This window comes from Diabrotica virgifera, chromosome 3 (genome assembly GCF_917563875.1).
Source record: "Diabrotica virgifera virgifera chromosome 3, PGI_DIABVI_V3a".
In the NCBI taxonomy this organism is placed as follows: domain Eukaryota; kingdom Metazoa; phylum Arthropoda; class Insecta; order Coleoptera; family Chrysomelidae; genus Diabrotica; species Diabrotica virgifera.
In genome coordinates, this window is record NC_065445.1 from 9807772 (window position 1) to 9826034 (window position 18263).

At 33.7% G+C, this 18263-nt stretch overlaps 1 protein-coding gene across 4 annotated transcripts in view; it reads right to left on the reverse strand.

The window, feature by feature from the left end:
• Positions 1-790: 790 nt before the first annotated feature.
• The window catches only part of LOC114324398 (tetratricopeptide repeat protein 14 homolog), a 51487-nt gene continuing 34014 nt past the window's right edge, over positions 791-18263 (reverse strand). For 3 of the 4 annotated variants that reach the window (XM_028272246.2, XM_028272254.2, XM_028272230.2), the window contains 4 exons: positions 17667-17944; positions 13880-14140; positions 4335-4827; positions 791-1295 (listed from right to left, as the gene is read on the reverse strand). In XM_028272246.2, the coding sequence (XP_028128047.2) occupies positions 971-1295; positions 4335-4827; positions 13880-14140; positions 17667-17944 (1357 nt within the window). In that variant the 3' untranslated portion in view covers positions 791-970. The remainder of the gene's footprint in view (positions 1296-4334; positions 4828-13879; positions 14141-17666; positions 17945-18263) is intronic. The other variant, XM_028272237.2, reaches the window with a different exon arrangement.

Genomic DNA, 18263 nt, shown 5'->3' on the forward strand with positions numbered 1-18263 from the left:
AGAAATAACACTATAATAAAAGGTATTGTGGAAGGAAAACGATGCATTTACATTTTGATGGGGTTAAAATTACTTCTCATTTTTTCTTAAAATACATTAGTTATCAATTTTGTTTGCAGCATATCTGGCTTAGTTTTAATGGAATGGACCTTTAATATAGCTCATATTTATAGGTATTTTCAAGCACTATAAAAGGTATTAGTAGCATTATACACCTAAAATCGACCGTTTCTCTGTTATTTCAAGTTGAATACACCAATTTGAGAATGTACCAAAAAACAAACTATTTCCACCTACCATATCTCTTTTTGGCAAATAAGAAGGCAAGTGTCTCTTTGTTTTTTTTTATAACCTACAAAAATGTTTAATATGGTTTTTATAGTTAGATGCATAGTTTTTAAGGTATTCAAAAAAACCGTTCGGAAAGGTATTATGTTTCAATGAAAATGGCCAATTTTCAACCACGAATATTTCAAAAAGTATTGAGTTTTCAAAAAAAAAATAGAACAGTTTTTACTTAGAATTAGGTTCTCTAGCGAATTCCGTGGTAATTTTAACCAAAAAATTTTTCGCCCCTAAGAAAGAGTGAGAACCACCACCAAGATAAAAGCACACATCAGCATAGGATAGACTTTGAATTAGGAGGTAAGTAGAGACTAGGCCCAAAATTTCATTAAAATCCATGCAGTAGGATAGAATTCGGAGGTAATATCCTATTCTTGCTCCCATTGACTGGCATATAAGGACTTTCGATTGACATCGCTGTATGGTATAATATATAAAAGAAAGATCGTGTACAATTAACCTTTATTTCTATATTATGAAAAAATTATATTACATAGCAAACACTTAAAACAAATCTTCTTTAACGACTTAAAAGAAAGTCCACCTGAAAGGAATAAGAATTGTAAATACAATTTTATGAATAAGACAGTCGATGATAAACCGTAATGGAAATGGACAAACCTCTTTACTCCTTTACTTCCACAGTATTCCCTTGCCCACTCTCTTTGGCTTCCTCCTTACTAGTGTCAGCTTCTTTATCAGCCCATTTACCACCGATTTCCCTATCGATCAACTTGCTGGTATCGGTGCTGATGTAATCGTCCCTGTCCTCGCCCTCAGAAAGCGGTCCTTCATGCTGGATGGGCGCGTCTCCGTCAGAATACTTGTTGATCTTTTCTTTCTCGGATGGAGGAGAAGACCTGTCTCGTTTCGATGGAGGAGAGGCGTCTGAGTTGCTCTGACTGTATGACCTGCTGTGATCGCGGTCGCGGGATCTGCTTCTTGAATATCTGGAACAATAAGAGGGTTGACATTGAGACTTTCGATAAAACATGAATTAAGTATTTCAGGCACTCCTAGGTTTGACTAGGCAATCCTCAGGTCTGACTGACGGTCTTAGTCAAAGCCCGAAATAAATTACAGTTTCGGCCTTTGACTAGTCAAACCTAGAAGAGACTAAGTTGGTCAGGCAAAGGTCGAAATTTAATTTTATGAAATCGGGGTTTGACTAGTCAAACCCCGATCAGCCATTAAAATGTCGTAATTTGTTAGATTAGGTTTAGTAAAACGTCATTTTTTGATTTTAATGTTTATTACTTTTATATTATCGTAATTAAAATAAAAAAATTAGTATTTATTCTCACATGTTGAGGCATTATGGCATTTAGAAATGCACAATACGTTAGATATTTTACACTTATGTAATTTTGAAGAGCATTTCTTATTGCAGTAGCATTTTATAAAGCCTTGTCCTCCAAATTTAGAATCTTTTGTACTAATTTCTTTTAGAGACAGCTTAACGTCTGGAACATCTTTGAAATTAGGAAAATTCTCTTTGCATTCTCTTATTTGATTTCTTGGAAAAAGTGTGTTTATTGTTCCGTATTTCGTACCAACTCTATATAAACCGTCAATTGTTTTATCTTGTATGACTACCAAAATATTTCGAGCATCTCCTTTGGCTCTATCAAAGCTGAGGTTAGGTATTGTTACAGTTTTTCCGATCGAAATTAGAGGAATTTTTTTTTCACTTAATTATTTCATAGCATTAGCATGGGCATAAAGACCTTCAATCGCATTTCCTTTATTGGAGACGCTCGAAATCCGAGGAGATGATTGAAATATTTTGGGTATCATACAAGATAAAGGAATTGACGGTTTATATAGAGTTGGTACGAAATACGGAACAATAAACACACTTTTTCAAGAAATCAAATAAGAGAATTCAATGAGAATTTTCTTAATTTCGAAGATGTTCCAGACGTTAAGCTGTCTCTAGACGCTAACAGAAATTAGTACAAAATATTCTAAATTAGGAGGACAAGGATTTATAAAATGCTACTGCAATATGAAATGCTCTTCAAAATTATGTAAGTGTAAAAGGTCTAACGTATTGTGCAACTCTAATTGCCATAATGACTCAACATGTGAGTGTAAACACTAATTTTTTAAATTTTAATTACGACAATATAAAAATATAAACTATTTTTAATGGGAAATAAGCCACTGTTTTACTAAGAGATTATTGTATTAACGTTTCGACGTCCAAATCGGATGCCGTTGTCAAAATACAAAAAATACTAATGAAATAAACAAAAATGTTGTTGCTTAGTAAAAAATTCTTCTAATAATTTATTTAATCTGACTCATTTATATCGGCAATCCAGACATAGGGTAGGTGGGGGCAAAAGTATGCACAGGGCAAAGGTATGCACTTACATTTTTCAGTAACTTCTTATATGTTGGCGACAACATCTTGTGGCATATGTCTGTACTACTCAGCAGCATTGGATGAGAAACTTTGGCGCAATCAGGGCGAACACAACAACAAAAATGAGATAAATATTATTTTTGTACCTTTTGATCTAATTTTTCTTAAAAATTGATTGATTCTAATTCTTAATCTTTCAAATTCAGATTATTATTGGTTAGGCATGTTGAAAGTTTATTTGTTAGAAGTCTTCTTCTACATGACAGTTTGAAGTTCATATGTGCATAGTTTCATATTGAGGTTAGATATATTATTGGTTGCTGGATGGGGCAAAAGTACTCACACAAATGGGGCAAAGGTACGCGCTGCGAACATTGAAATGGGGCAAACGTTCGCAGTGCGTACCTTTGCCCCCCAGTGAGGTAGACTTGGCAAATGCATGTTTTAAGTCAATCTTCAAAGTGAATATCAAGTTGAGCTTGATATTCTATCAGCTAATTTTGTCTCAATTGCAAAATGTCTCAAATCCACAAAAGTATGCATTTACATTTTTTTTTCAAAAAGTTATCAACACTACAAAAATAATATTGAAGAATTTCCATTTGCCTAGTATGATTACAAAATGTATTGATTTCACTTTCATCTATACTCTGTGCAAATTCAAGCATTAGGAGATTCACTAGAGCTGAAAATTTAGAAAATGCGTACCTTTGCCCCCACCTACCCTATATTATACATTTTAAAGTAGAAGACTTTAAAATGATATTGCCAATATTTATGAGTTGCGTTCATGGGACGACTTTACTGAAAGATAGTTCATTCGATTACATGGAATTAACCCCAACTCAAGAATATCCGTCACAAAAAAATCATAGCATGTGATCTGTCTTTAAACAGACAACCACATGCAACGGTGACAGTAAAATTCTCGCGTTAGAGATTCCATAGTAAATCACGAGAAAAACCTCGTGATAATATCCCGACATCGTAAGTATTAGGTCTTACTTTACTTTACTCTCAGAACTAATACCAAATTCTGACCTTAATATGTACATTGTACATAATATGTTATTTTAAATTATAAATAATATTAATAATACATAGATATACAATAAGTAATACTAAAATATAAAATTTGTACCAACTCGATACGTTATGACTTACTAATCGTGGTATTTTCTTTCTATTGACTTCTTCTTTCAGTATGGGTAACCACATCCTACTGCATTCTACCGAGGAATTTGCGACACAATTGGTTTCATTTAGCATAATTTTTTTAGTATAATTGTGGCTTATTTCCCATTAAAAATAGGTAATTACAAAAATTCCACAAGAAAATAGCTGATATTGAAGAATGGAGCAACCTACCACAACAAAATGTTGAAATTTGATTAGGAGCGTGCCCACGCGAACCATGGCCGATTACAGACGCGCTCGTCGGTCGTACACCCACCTAACCTTTACAGAGACAGGGTTTCTCTCACCAGCCATGGTTCGCTCCAGGAGCTGTACATAACGTAAAGCCATTTTTTTTGTTAATTTGGGGTCGCTCGTCTAAATAATAGTCGCTCGTCTAAATAATAGATATATGTTTAAAAACTATTTAATTTATACATACCTGCGATCCCTATAATCTCTGTATCCTCCCCCTCCTCTAGAACCATATCTACCGCGCTGTTGTCTTCGATTACCTCTATTTTGGAACCCGTACGGTCTGCCTCTGCCTCGATAGTCTCTATCGCCATACCTGGAATCCCGATTATTATTATAATAACCTCTACCTCTTTGACCGTTATGCCTTGGCGTTTGGAACCTCGGTTTGTAGTACGTGCCCCTGTCGTTGAGATGCCTGCCTCTGAAGCCGCCTCTGCGGTTGTACCTGCGCCGGTCTCCGGAGTAACTGCGCGAGCGGCTGCGACTGCGTGAGTAGTAGGAGCCGCTGCGCGATCGCGACCTGCTGTAGTAGCTGCGCGATCGCGAGCGGTAGCTTCGAGAGCGAGACCGCGAGCGAGATCGCGATCCGCTCGACGATCTGGAACGGCTGCGACTGCGGCGTTTCGGCGAGCGGCTGTCGCTGCGCGGGCGACCTGGGGGCTCCGGTGGGCGGCGACCTAACAAAAAAATAACAATTTGGTTAATATTTACGAAACGATAGCTGAGATTTTGTTTACATGTATCTGAGAATGTTTGGTATTGCATTGTATAAATTTGGACATAAATTGAATTAAAAATATATATTTCTCCGAGGACAGATTGCATTGAATGCAAATATTAAACTAAAATGAAGTTAAAATTATTAAATAAAGCAAAAATTGATTACAGATCCGGCTCGAAATATGAAGTTCAAATAAAGTTTAAATTGAATAAAGTCATTTCTTGAAATTAGCTGGTTAATTAAGTAGCTCATTATTGGCAGGTACAAGATCGGCGTCGCTTGGCATCACTACGCTAAGGCAGGACTCTTCTTCCCCGCTTAACACATTTCAACCAAAGAGGTAATAGACAAGGCGAAAACGGCGGGTTCGAAGGGAAAAATATTCCCATGAGATTTTTTTGCATAATCACATTCGTGAGACATCCCAGAATAAGGTTCAAGAAGTCGCCCACGTGAAAAGTGGGCCAATTTTTTTTTAACAATTTTTTTTTAATCAAATTGCAAGAATCAATATTTTTGGCCCGAACAATTCTTTCTTTAATTTTTTGGACCATTCTGAACAAAAAAGATCTCTTATAATTTTTCTCTAAAGTTGATCGTTTTCGACTTATAAGCAATTTAAAATTGAAAAAAACGAAAAAGGACGATTTTCAAGGCTTAATATAATAACTCGGTTAAAAGTTATTATTATGAAAGTCAATATATGACTAAATCAAAGTTTAAAGCCCCCCCTACAAGATCCTGAAGAAATTTTTGTCATTATTTTATTACTAAGCTGTTATTTTTAAATAAAAATAATAAGCGCCATGCATGTGTGCGGCCACTGTAAATGCTGAGTGCGAGAGAGAAGCCATTCCAGCAGTCCAATTGTGCATCTTGCTCGCACTCACATTTACAACCGCGTCAATACGATCTAACCGCTCATTGTTTTTAATTCAAAATAACAGCTTAGTAGTAAATTAATTTCTTCAGGATCATGTAGCGGAGACTTTAAACTTTGATTTAGTCGCTTTCTGACTTTCATAATAATTTTTAACCGAGTTATTAAGTCTTAAAAATGGCCATTTTCGCGTTTTTCAAATTTTAAATTGCTTATAACTCGAAAAAGATCAACTTTAGAGAAAAATTATAAGAGACCTTCTTTGTCCAGAATGGCCCAAAAAACCTAAAAAAAATTAGTTCGGGCCAAAAATATCGATTTTTGCAATTTGATTAAAAATTTTTTTTTTTAAATTGGCCCACTTTTCACGTGGGCGACTTCTTAAACCTTATTCTGGGACGTCTCACGAATGTGATTATGCAAAAATATCTCATGGGAATATTTTTCCCAACGAACCCGCCGTTTCCGCCTTGTCTATAAGTGTTTTCTTCTTTGTAACACATGATGATACTTTGTGAATATATCAAATTGTTCGTTCATATTTACCATTGTATACTTTGTTCCACTGCTCGCAATTTTGCTTAATTAACTAGCTAATTTCAATAAGTTTAACTTTATTTATGTACAAAAAATTTTAAACAGCGAGGCATTAAAATTTATACTTTGTGACGAAACTGCTTATTCCTTTCTAAATGTAGTCAGCTTCCTATGATCTTGTCGCTAATCTATTGTTAGAACACGCATAGCCGCAAAAAATTATAACTATGAATCATAAGTTTCCACAAATCTTTTATCAGAGACCATCCATCCAAACAATCAACCAATTATGAAAGGACGAAGAAAGCTGAAGCGTTCCAAGCGTTCATTATTCCCTGAAGTATAGAAAAACAGTCAAAAGCAGTACCAAATCTTACAGCATGAATTTATAGATTAGAAGGACCAATGTAAAAAGTTTACAGTTTAAAATTTTCGTCGGCGACCTCTTCACTTTTGGCATCATAATAGTCTGGAGTCTGGGCAGATTATCGGAGAATAGGCTATTTTTGCGAAAAGTTATTTACCAGCAATTTTATTGCTGGAATCGAATCTTTTAATTGTATATGCCCGAATATTTCCCGAGATATTCTATTTGTTTATAAGCCAAAAAATTGTTTATAATTTTAAAATATTCCTGAGGCCGCTAAATAGTAAAATTTCAATTCTGTATAGTACATTAGATAGGTACAGTCTCTGTTTATAAAAAAATCATAGTTATTCTTATGTATCGTAATTATTGTGGTTATTATAGCGACCGTAAATTTTTAATTAACAATTCAATTGTTCCTAAACTGTTTATTCAATTTCCATCAGCTTCTGGAATTATAATCTATACGAAAAGAGCTTTTATATTACCAAGTTATTTAGTTATTAATAAACAATTACTTATCTAAAATTTTAGTTGAAAGTTAAAGATTTTGTTGGAAAAACCCGCATTTTCCGGGGAAAGTTTTCGTCGAAGTAAATCGGGAAAAACACGTCTCTATGCAGAATTTAATTACGGTGAATTTTTATTTGGGTGTTTTTGGCGTAAAGTTAAAATTTTTGGAATTATAGAGCAAAAATTGAAAAAAACACGATTTTCGGGCGCCATTTTGTTTATAAAAAAAGTAGCACACTATCTGCGGACTTTGCATACCTATATTATTAATATATACAATCACAAGATTCGGTTCCACCAATAAAATATTAATAATATAGGTATGCAAAGTCGGCAGATAGTGTGCTACTTTTTTTATAAACAAAATGGCGCCCGAAAATCGTGTTTTTTTCAATTTTTGCTCTATAACTCCAAAGATTTTAACTTTACGCTAAAAACACCCGAATAAAAATTCATAATTAAATTCTGCATAGACGTGTTTTCCCGATTTACTTCGACGAAAATTTTCCCCCGAAAATGCGGGTTTCTCCAACAAAATCTTTAATTTTCAACTAAAATTTTAGATAAGTAATTGTTCATCAATAATTAAATAACTTGGTAATATAAAAGCTCTTTTCGTATAGATTATAATTCCAGAAGCCGATGGAAATTGAATGAACAGTTTAGCAACAATTGAATTGTTAATTAAAAATTTACGGTCGCTATAATAACCACAATAATTATAATACATAAGAATAACTATGATTTTTGTATAAAAAGACATAGAATATCTCGGGAAATATTAAATTAAATCATGAAAACGGTATTGAAAAAAAAAAGCGGCAGGACGCTTCTTTTAAAAGAAAAAGCGTTTAATTGTGATGAGTGGTTCCTGAGATACAACCGGTCAAAGTTGACCGTCATGTACGGCAAAGATATAAACAATAGGATCATAATTTTCAAACTATGTATCACCTTTTTATTTTTGTCCCTTTTCTCCATACCAATTTTCATTTCATATCTTTAAAATACTCATCTCATAATATATATTATCATAATAAAAACTATCGATATTACGAGTGAAAATTGCCAAAAATAGCAAAATTCCATCAAAAATTACGTTGGAGAAAATGTAATCTGAAAGTTCAAAGTCGGTATACGTTAAAAAATGCATTTTCTCGGTTTCCCATGGAGCAATTTTCTTCATTCTTTTTTTGTTCCCAAGTATCTCGAGTAGAGCCATCTAACTAACGCATTATTAAATGTCAAACTTGCTTTTGTTTTGTTATAATAGATTAATTTATTTATAAGGAAAAAAACTACATATTTTTTTCAGTTGTAGCCTTTTTTTAGATAAACTTACTACAAGTGTACCTTTTAACGTTAAAAATACAAATATTCTCATGTGAAAGTTGTATTATAATTATTTAAACAATCTTTATTTAAACAAAATAAAAATTTTTGTTAAAATAAATAAATTAATTTATTATAACGAAACAAAAGCAACTTTGACATTTAATAATGCGTTAGTTAGATGGCTCTACTCGAGTTACTTGGGAACAAAAGAAGAATGAAGAAAATTGCTCCATGGGAAGCCGAGAAAATGCATTTTTTTAACGTATACCGATTTTGAACATTCAGATTACATTTTCTCCAACCTAATTTTTGATTGGAATTTTGCTATTTTTGGCAATTTTCACTAGTAATATCGATAATTTTTATTATAATAATATGTTATGAATATTTTAAAGATATGAAAATATTGGTGCGAAGAAAGAGGACAAAAATAAAAGGTGATGGTTCGAAAATTATGATCCTATTGTTTATATCTTTGCCGTAAATGCCGGTCAACTTTGACCGGTTGTATCTCAGGAACAACTCATCACAATTAAACGCTTTTTCTATTAAAAGAAGCGTCCTGTCGCTTTTTTTCCAATACCGTTTTTATGATTTAATTTAATTTAATATTTCCCGAGATATTCTATTTGTTTATAAGCCAAAAAATTGTTTATAATTTTAAAATATTCCTGAGGCCGCTAAATAGTAAAATTTCAATTCTGTATAGTACATTAGATAGGTACAGTCTCTGTTTATAAAAAAATCATAGTTATTCTTATGTATCGTAATTATTGTGGTTATTATAGCGACCGTAAATTTTTAATTAACAATTCAATTGTTCCTAAACTGTTTATTCAATTTCCATCAGCTTCTGGAATTATAATCTATACGAAAAGAGCTTTTATATTACCAAGTTATTTAGTTATTAATAAACAATTACTTATCTAAAATTTTAGTTGAAAATTAAAGATTTTGTTGGAAAAACCCGCATTTTCCGGGGAAAGTTTTCGTCGAAGTAAATCGGGAAAAACACGTCTCTATGCAGAATTTAATTACGGTGAATTTTTATTTGGGTGTTTTTGGCGTAAAGTTAAAATTTTTGGAATTATAGAGCAAAAATTGAAAAAAACACGATTTTTGGGCGCCATTTTGTTTATAAAAAAAGTAGCACACTATCTGCGGACTTTGCATACCTATATTATTAATATATACAATCACAAGATTCGGTTCCACCAATAAAATTGCTGGTAAATAACTTTTCCTTGTATTTTTCTAATTAGCCCAGAGTATAACCCTGGGTGGGTTTTTGCCTTCCATTCAAACCTCTCTTGTGCTCTTCTCCATATTCTTGCATTCATAGTTTTCAGGTTGTCATCCAAGTGATCCAACCATCTCATTCTGGGCCTTCCTTTTTTTCGTCTTCCTCTGTGTTTCCATTGTAATATTTTTTTTTTTGTTGAGTATGTATCTTCTTCTGGATATGTTCCAGCCATGGAAGTCTCTAACACCTAACAAATTACACAATACCGCGCCCTTCATGTAATTCATTAATCTCGTCGTTCCTATTGATTCTCCATGTGGCGTGTTCCTCTTGCACTCGGCCATATACTTTTCATACTATCTTTATCTCAAATGTCTTGTTGCGCTTTATCTTTTTTTGTCATTACCCAGGTCTCACAACCATAGGTTACTACGGATCTACTTAATGTTCTGTTGACATTGACCAATCTAGTCAATCAATTTTTTAAATATTGCTTTTCATTGCCAGTTTTTACAACCATTTGTGTTTTCTGTGGTCCTGATATCAAGAGTAAACGAAAGATAAACACAAGCGCACATAGATGTAAGAAGCATCAGTAACTCTATCCCAATCAATCAATTAATTATTCAGATTCCAACTGGAAAAACGTAGGTATCCAGAAGTATGTCACCAAAGTCCAGTCAAACAACTAATATTATAAAGAGAGTGAAAGAAGTTGAAGTTGTTAAAGAATTCCTGCAGCAGGTAAAATAGAACGGAGCCAAAACCAGTAACAGATCCTGTTATTACAGCATGGATTTTTCCGGCTAGAAGGACCAATATATAAAAGCGACAATATTTTACCCTGTTGCCTTAAAGCACCGTTTCTGCAGCTTGTATGATTTATTTGCTTTCTTTGGTGCTAGACATCTTTTCATATTCACAAGTTTGGACCATTTTTGATTTAGAGTTATAAACCTCTTCTATTACTAACATAATACAGTATACATAACACACAAAATCTCAGATATATACAATTTATTATCAATTTTAACAGATTCACCACAACCTGATTTATGCACTTATGAATATGTATGTTTTTCACAAGTATGAGCTTGATCCTTTTGAATTAAAATAAATCTGATGTTTGCTACTCCATTGCAATCATAATATTGCTATAAATATTTGGCAAGAATCAAATTTTCACCAAAAAATATAAATTATTTACATTGTAGAAGAAATGACAGTAACAGTATATACAAAAGAATCCAGAATTTACATAATTTTGATTTGATCGTATTTACCTATGAATCTTCTATAATCTATGCATTTTTCCTGGGTTTTTTACTTGGAACTTTAGACTTTTGTCAGGTATGTCATATGGTAATTATAAAAAACGTTGTAACATTTTGTTTGGCCCTGGTAAACATGATTTGTTTCCAAAATAACACAAACATGCTAATATTCTTCTTCAAAATGTATGATTAGTAGATGTTAAATAGAAAATTTGTCTTCTAGGATGGCAAATGAAAAATTTTGTTCTTCCTCCATATTCATTGTTCTTTACCCTTATGTTTTATTAACATTTATACGAAATACTATAAATATAGTTTTTGGCGTTATTGATTGCTGAAAAAGTGCTACAAATAAACGAAGAAATCAAGAAATTTCTTTACGTGTATATATTTGATATGCTATTTCTTTTATTAACAGAACTTTATACTTAAAAAAAACAGTATCTACAATTTCCAGATTAACAATCCAAAAATTAACAAGTTTTAATATTACCAGTAACAATGTGAAAGTCATTTGATCTTTGTGCAGTCAAGTCAAACGTAAGACATGAACAATTGACAAAGGCAATATGTAGATTCTTGAGGCATTTTTGTTTTATCGATTTTTTTGTTTTTTTAGTACTTTCGATCCGTATGTATTACCGTCGTAACATAAGGAACTGAAACATGGAAATTTAAGAACATAGACCACAAACTTCATGGGACGGAGAATGCTCAACAATATGCTCAATATCTACTGAAGAAATATGACGATCAAAAGTAACAGATTATCCAACGATTGTCATATTAAAATGGAACTGGAGAGGACACATGGAAAGAATGGAAGACAACCATTGGACGAAGTGAACGGATGAATGGCGACCAAGAGCAAATAAGAGAATGTCAAGGCAGACCTCAAACCAGATGGACTGACGACACCAAGCATATCACTGGTTACGAATGGACACACCAAAAAAAGCTTACATCTGACGATGGACTAGCTATTGATGATGATCCAATTTTTATATATGTTCTATCCAATACGGGTAAAAGCTGAAGTAATACTGGCAGATAGCATAGTTCACAAAAACACTGCCAAAAGAGTATTAGAATATAATATTATAGCGATACACTTTAATTACTATTTTTGCTAAATTTTTAATAACTTTTCTCAAAACGAAATAACATTAGTCATTTAAAATTCACATTTAATGTACAAACCATATGCTAATAAGGGCCGTTAAGTTTAAGAAACGAAATGTATCCCTAAGCAGATTGTATAAAATTAATGTTTTTTTCAAGGAAACACTAATAGATTTCGAGGCCAGATTGCCACGCTCTTTATGTCAACTTCTTAAAATACAGAAAGGTTCTCATCTTTTAAAACGCAGATGTAGTAGTTTACATATTGTCTTTCTAGCCATATTGTAAAACCGCAAGCATGGTGATATAATAGAGTGTGGTGGTCTCGCAGTATCGACAAAGCAGGTGCACGGTTCAGACACACCCTGGCTAAAACAACAAAACCCTTACGAGATAATAAACGAAGCACGCTTGTTTACCCAAAAATTAATAAGTATATTATTGACAATTGTTTGCGTTTTAATTAATATTATTTTATATAATTGTTTCCGTCAACACACACACCAGCGGAACATGTTTTACATGTATGTTCTTTTTTATGTGCCTTGTTTCTGTCTCCCTGATGTTGGTCAATGAGACTGAATCATTCTGTTGAATATTTCTCTACAGTTCAGTCGCAAATGTTCTCCATCAGGATGCTTGCTTTGTACCAATTCATCTTGTCCTGTTGTTGGTAGTTCGAAGATATTGGATATGTTGAAAAATGTGACCAAGATAGGAAATTTTTCGTTTTATTGTTGATGAGTTCCCGAATAGTATTAGCCCCTTGTAGGACTGATTGTTTTTCTGACTACGGTACCCGTAATATTCTTCTGTGCATTCACATATCTAGGACCTCTAGCCTATATCTAGTTGCTACTTTCAGAGCCACAGATGTCTGTCATACAAGAGTGTTGTTAGATTGATACGAGCCTACCGAATTCTGTATTTTATATGAGCCTATCGAATTTTTTTTATCGGGATCCATTTGCCACGTGGACAAAAAAGCATTGGCAATAGATTATTTGAATTTGTTACACATGCCTACTAAGTTCATGTTTATAGAAATTTTTGGATTCCTAATCTGAAAAATATCGTATTAGGGTGTTACAAACAACTACTTAACGCTTTTTTGGTATTTCAAATCACAACTTCTATACAATTTTCTTATTGAATACTCTAGGTCCAACATCGTATGTAGACAATGGACAAATTTCATGACAGAAGCTTGATAAAATTGTAATATGTAATTGAAGTAACAATGACACATATAAATGACAGGTGACAAAAGCATTGCCACATTATCTGAATGCAATAAACTCTTAAAAGATAACACATAATTTTTTTGATTAATTTTTCAGACGTATACCGAAGTCATTGACAAATGAAAAGACAGCTAACAATGGACAAACAACTGTCATCTTTAAAGATAAAATAAATATGTAGATTCTTTAGATGATTCTATATATAACTTTTCCAATGACAATAAGAGATACAGTTATGCTGGCATGGACAAATGACAGATGACAGATAATAATTGACACAAACATTGGCAAAAGATTATCTGGATCCGATACACGTGCCTTAAATGACAACTCATAATTTTTTGTTGAATTTTCGCTGACTGTTGAATAATTCTAATACTGTAACAACCTAATACGATCACCCCGTTGCAGTAAAAACAAAAAAAGCTCAATACATTGACCAAGACAACGGTTTAGTCACATCGAACTGAAAGGATCTCGCCTAAAAACTTACCTGAACTCGTTCCTTCTCCCTTTTTCAATTCAGGCGGAGAAATCAGCCTGAAGTTTCCAAATTTATCAAGCACAACTTGTCCCTGCGGTATTTTCGGCAAGGGTGGAGCTGGAGTCAGTTTTAACTTTTTGGGAGACTCAGGCTTTTTGAGTGGCGGTTCTTTCAATGCCATGGCCTTGCGCACACTAACGGCCTTCTCAGCTGGAGGAAGTGGAGGCAAAGACATTTTTTTCGGTGGTGGAGAATCGTCAGAGGCAGAAGCTAGAAGAGAGAGGTTTTTTAATCATAATTACTATATAGGATACGAAATAGTTATTTATGTACCAAGGGCATTAAGTAGATGTTTATGCCTAAGGGCGATCTAGCTTACAAACACGAGGGCCTCTGGCCCGAGTAAGTCGCACGAGGGTATACACATCTATTAATGCTCATTGTGCATACAAACTTTTATGTCAGACTAGTTTGTCTATCATCTTCACAATCTAATAGGCCTGGATCCCGCGTACCAAAAAAGTTGATTAATAGCAAGCTGAAAATTTGTTAATAGCATAACAGTGTCTCGTGGGACAAACTTTGATGTATGGGAACACTGGAACAGGGGAAGTTTTAATCGTGGAACAGGTTAAAAATTTGGAATGTCGGGCTACAAAAACTTCCCATGCATTTTGTTGGACAGAAGTTCCAATTGATTTGTTACGCTTTCATTAACCTCTCATGCAAAAATCAGACTGGTATTTATCACCAACTGGCATTTTAATAAGTCTGATACACGTAGAACATGTCAAATGACAGGAATTATGGCAGGTGATAAATAGCAGTCTGATTTTTGCATGAGAGTTTAATAAAAGGGTAACAAATCAATTGAAGTTGTGTTCAACAAAATACATGGGACGTTTTCGTAGTCTGACATTCCAAATTTTTAACTTGTTCCACGATAAAAACTTTCCCTGTTCCAGTGTTCCCTTATAGCAAAGTTTGTCCGACTAGACACTGTTAAGCTATTAACAAATTTTCAGCTTGCTACATATTAATCAACTTTTTTTGGTACACGGTATCCAGGCCTATATTTTTAAAAATTCAGAAAATTTACCATAGTAGGGTAGGCAATATCATCTTAGGGTAATGATGTCAAACATAAATTAACATTTGCTGCTGTCAAATCTGAAAAGTGAAAATGCAGGAAGGTTTTGAAGTTCTGACGAAATCACAAAAAGTGGAAAAAGCAACACAGAACTTGCTAGCAAAGAAACAGAAAGACGCATATGACAAAGACAAAGAATATTACTAAACTGTATGGCAGAAAACTGTGTAGAACATATTAACCCATTATCGCCCAGCGTTACTATATTTATGGTAACGTAAAACACATCGCACCATCAATGCAAGACCATAACTCAAAAATTGCCATTTTTTGTTTTTTATGAATCTGTAATGGTAATGGGTAGTCTAACATAATGAAAGAGTATTATAACTCAAAATTTAATATAAGACATTATTAAACAATATTACTGTTAAGTTATAATACTCTTGCATTATGTTAGACTACCCATTACCATTACAGATTCATAAAAAACAAAAAATGGTAATTTTTGGGTTGTGATAGTCTTGCATTGATGGTACGACATGATTTTTAATAATTCTGCGGTATGCCCATGGAATTAGTCAGCCACATATTTTGAGAACTATCGTTTCTAGGAATATTTCAGGCACCCATAAAACGTAACGGATTCGTATTTTAGCCTTTTCTCAACCGTCGAGAGATAATCATATGACAGTGTGGTTGAAATTTATAGAAAAAGATGGATGTCCGTTTTGCGTAAGCAATTTTTGATAGTCTTCTAGTAACTATATTTGCATAATTTAAAAAAAAAACTAAGGTTTATTATACCCCAACTTATTATAAATTGTTGTATTTTATCAACAATTAAATGTAGCGAATTCGGTAGGAATAGTCAAAGTACGCCGTTACCATATGGTTGCGGTGGGCGCTTACGGAGTCATAATCTTATTTTTTTTCAGTCGTGTATTTATGTTAGCAGAAGCGATAGTGTTACTGGTGCGACGGAAAGATAACACTGTTGTTACAATAGCATCTACGAGTTGTGGTGGTTCAGCATTGGGCACGGTAAAAAGATTTTCTCATAAAGAAAAAGGCCACATTCAAGTAAGTCGGCCTCACTATATTGCTGAATACAACAAAATATGGGGGTACCGACTGGATGGATCAAGGTGTTTCAACCTACCGAGTAGCAATGTGCAGTAAAAAATGGTACTGGCAAATTGTAACATGGTTGTTGGATGTTGCAGTCCATAATTCATGGCATTTATATAAAAAAAAAAAAAAATAAAAAAAATATATCCTTGCTATCGTTTAGGAGAGAATTGGCCCAAGTTCTTCTCTCAAGATATGGAAGTCGTCCCTTATATACAGGAACACCTAGTCTACATAAACAGAACTTGCCAGATCTTCGTTTTGATCGCTTCAACTATTTGTTACATCAAGCAGTAGAAGGCGATGTGCTGGAGACAGATGTACAACATCTTGACGAACAATGTGTAAAAAATTAAATGTTGATTTGTGTGTTAATTGTTTTATAGGATACCACACCAGACGATGAAAATATTCTCAAATATTAAAAAAAAAATAAAAAATTTTGGTTTCAACGATCCTAAAAATTCCTTAAGCGCCCAGCATTACCATATGGTAACACCATATAATTAAAAAAAAAGACAGAAAACCGAAAAACTTGTTTTTTTGGATTAAATTATTAACATTTTCATCAAATCAACCCTAAAAGTAAAGATTTTTAAATAAAAAAAAACTTAGGCGTTAATGGGTTAATGAATCTGGGCTGCTTGATACTTCGTCGGTCTCACTGAAACCTTTTCTCTGAGTTCCTTATGGTCCAAATATTTAATGGAAAAGAAGACTTTAATGGTACAGTAAGAATATTAGTATCGCTAAGTACCATAAGTTAAGCGAATATTTGAAGTAAGGGTTGAAATGACACCAGCCAAAAAATTCTAAAGTTCCTTCTAGAGATGTTTTAAAATTTACCCATGAAGCATCGAATGAGACGTTCTAATGAGACCGAATTCAGGAGATGTAAACATTAGTTGACAGCGATGTCGAAAACTAATAATCGAGAAAAGAGAAAAAGTGATTTTAATAATATACCATTACCATTGTTTATATAGGGATAGTTGGTCAGCCCAATAGGAAAATTTGTTTGATTCAAATTGAGACAGTCACCAGATGTCCACACAATTTCTGTCAGGATCGCAGCGTCAAAATGCATAGACACCAAGTTGGATACGATCCTATTCGTAACACTTTAACTTGCATACATATTAAGAAAAATAAATATATATGGAAGAATATATTTAGAAATTGAATTAATGATGTCATGCTATTATAATATATATAATGTATGGCATCACATTAATTCAATTTCTAAATATATTCTTCCACATATATTTATTTTTCTTAATATGTATGCGAGTTGGGATGTTATGAATAGGATCGTATCCAAATGCATTTTGACGTTGCGACCCTGATAGAAATTGTGGGGACATCTGGTGACTGTCTCAATTTGAATCAAACAAATTTTCCTATTGGGCTGACCAACTATCCCTATATAAACAATGCTGTTACTATGGAACGAGTAGATAAAATTTGAACATCTTTAACAACTAAAATCCTTATTAACATGCCCTGCACTGTTAACTGAAATTTAGTATAGTATGACACAAATAAAATATTGACTACGAAATAAAAACTACTTACAGCTCTTAGCACGTTCTCTCTCTCTTTCCCTCTCTCTATCGCGTTCTCGCTCCCGCTCTCGTTTGTCTCTATCAGACTGCCAATCAGAAGCAGGAGGCGCTCTTTCGGGCTTCTTTTTGAACCTGGAATTGCCCGAACTGCCGGCAATTTGCATTTTCCACTTCTGGGCCCCCGCAGAGGCCGTAGCTTCGGCTACTGCCTGTCGCGCCTTCTGCTCCCTTGTGGGAGACGGGGAGTCTATAATGCGCTTGGGAGGGCTCGCGCTTCGTTCTTTAATGCTGAAATGAAAGAAAAACTTGCGTTAGAAATATATCAGATGTAGGGTATGCTTTTTGTACAATTAGAAGAGTTAACGAAAAGTAACTAATTGAAGCGTTTTTTAACTACTGATTATTAAAACCAAAACCAATTAAAAAACTTGTAATAACGAGTAACCCAACAGGACCCAAACAACTGTAAAGTATTTTTTATTAGTATACCCGCTTTCTATGTTCCTGAATGGGTGGCCACAAGAAAACGAAACAAAGGCATGATCAGGAACTACGACGACACTATTGAAAAACCCAGCAACATGTCAATTTTTGATTAAAGGAAGAC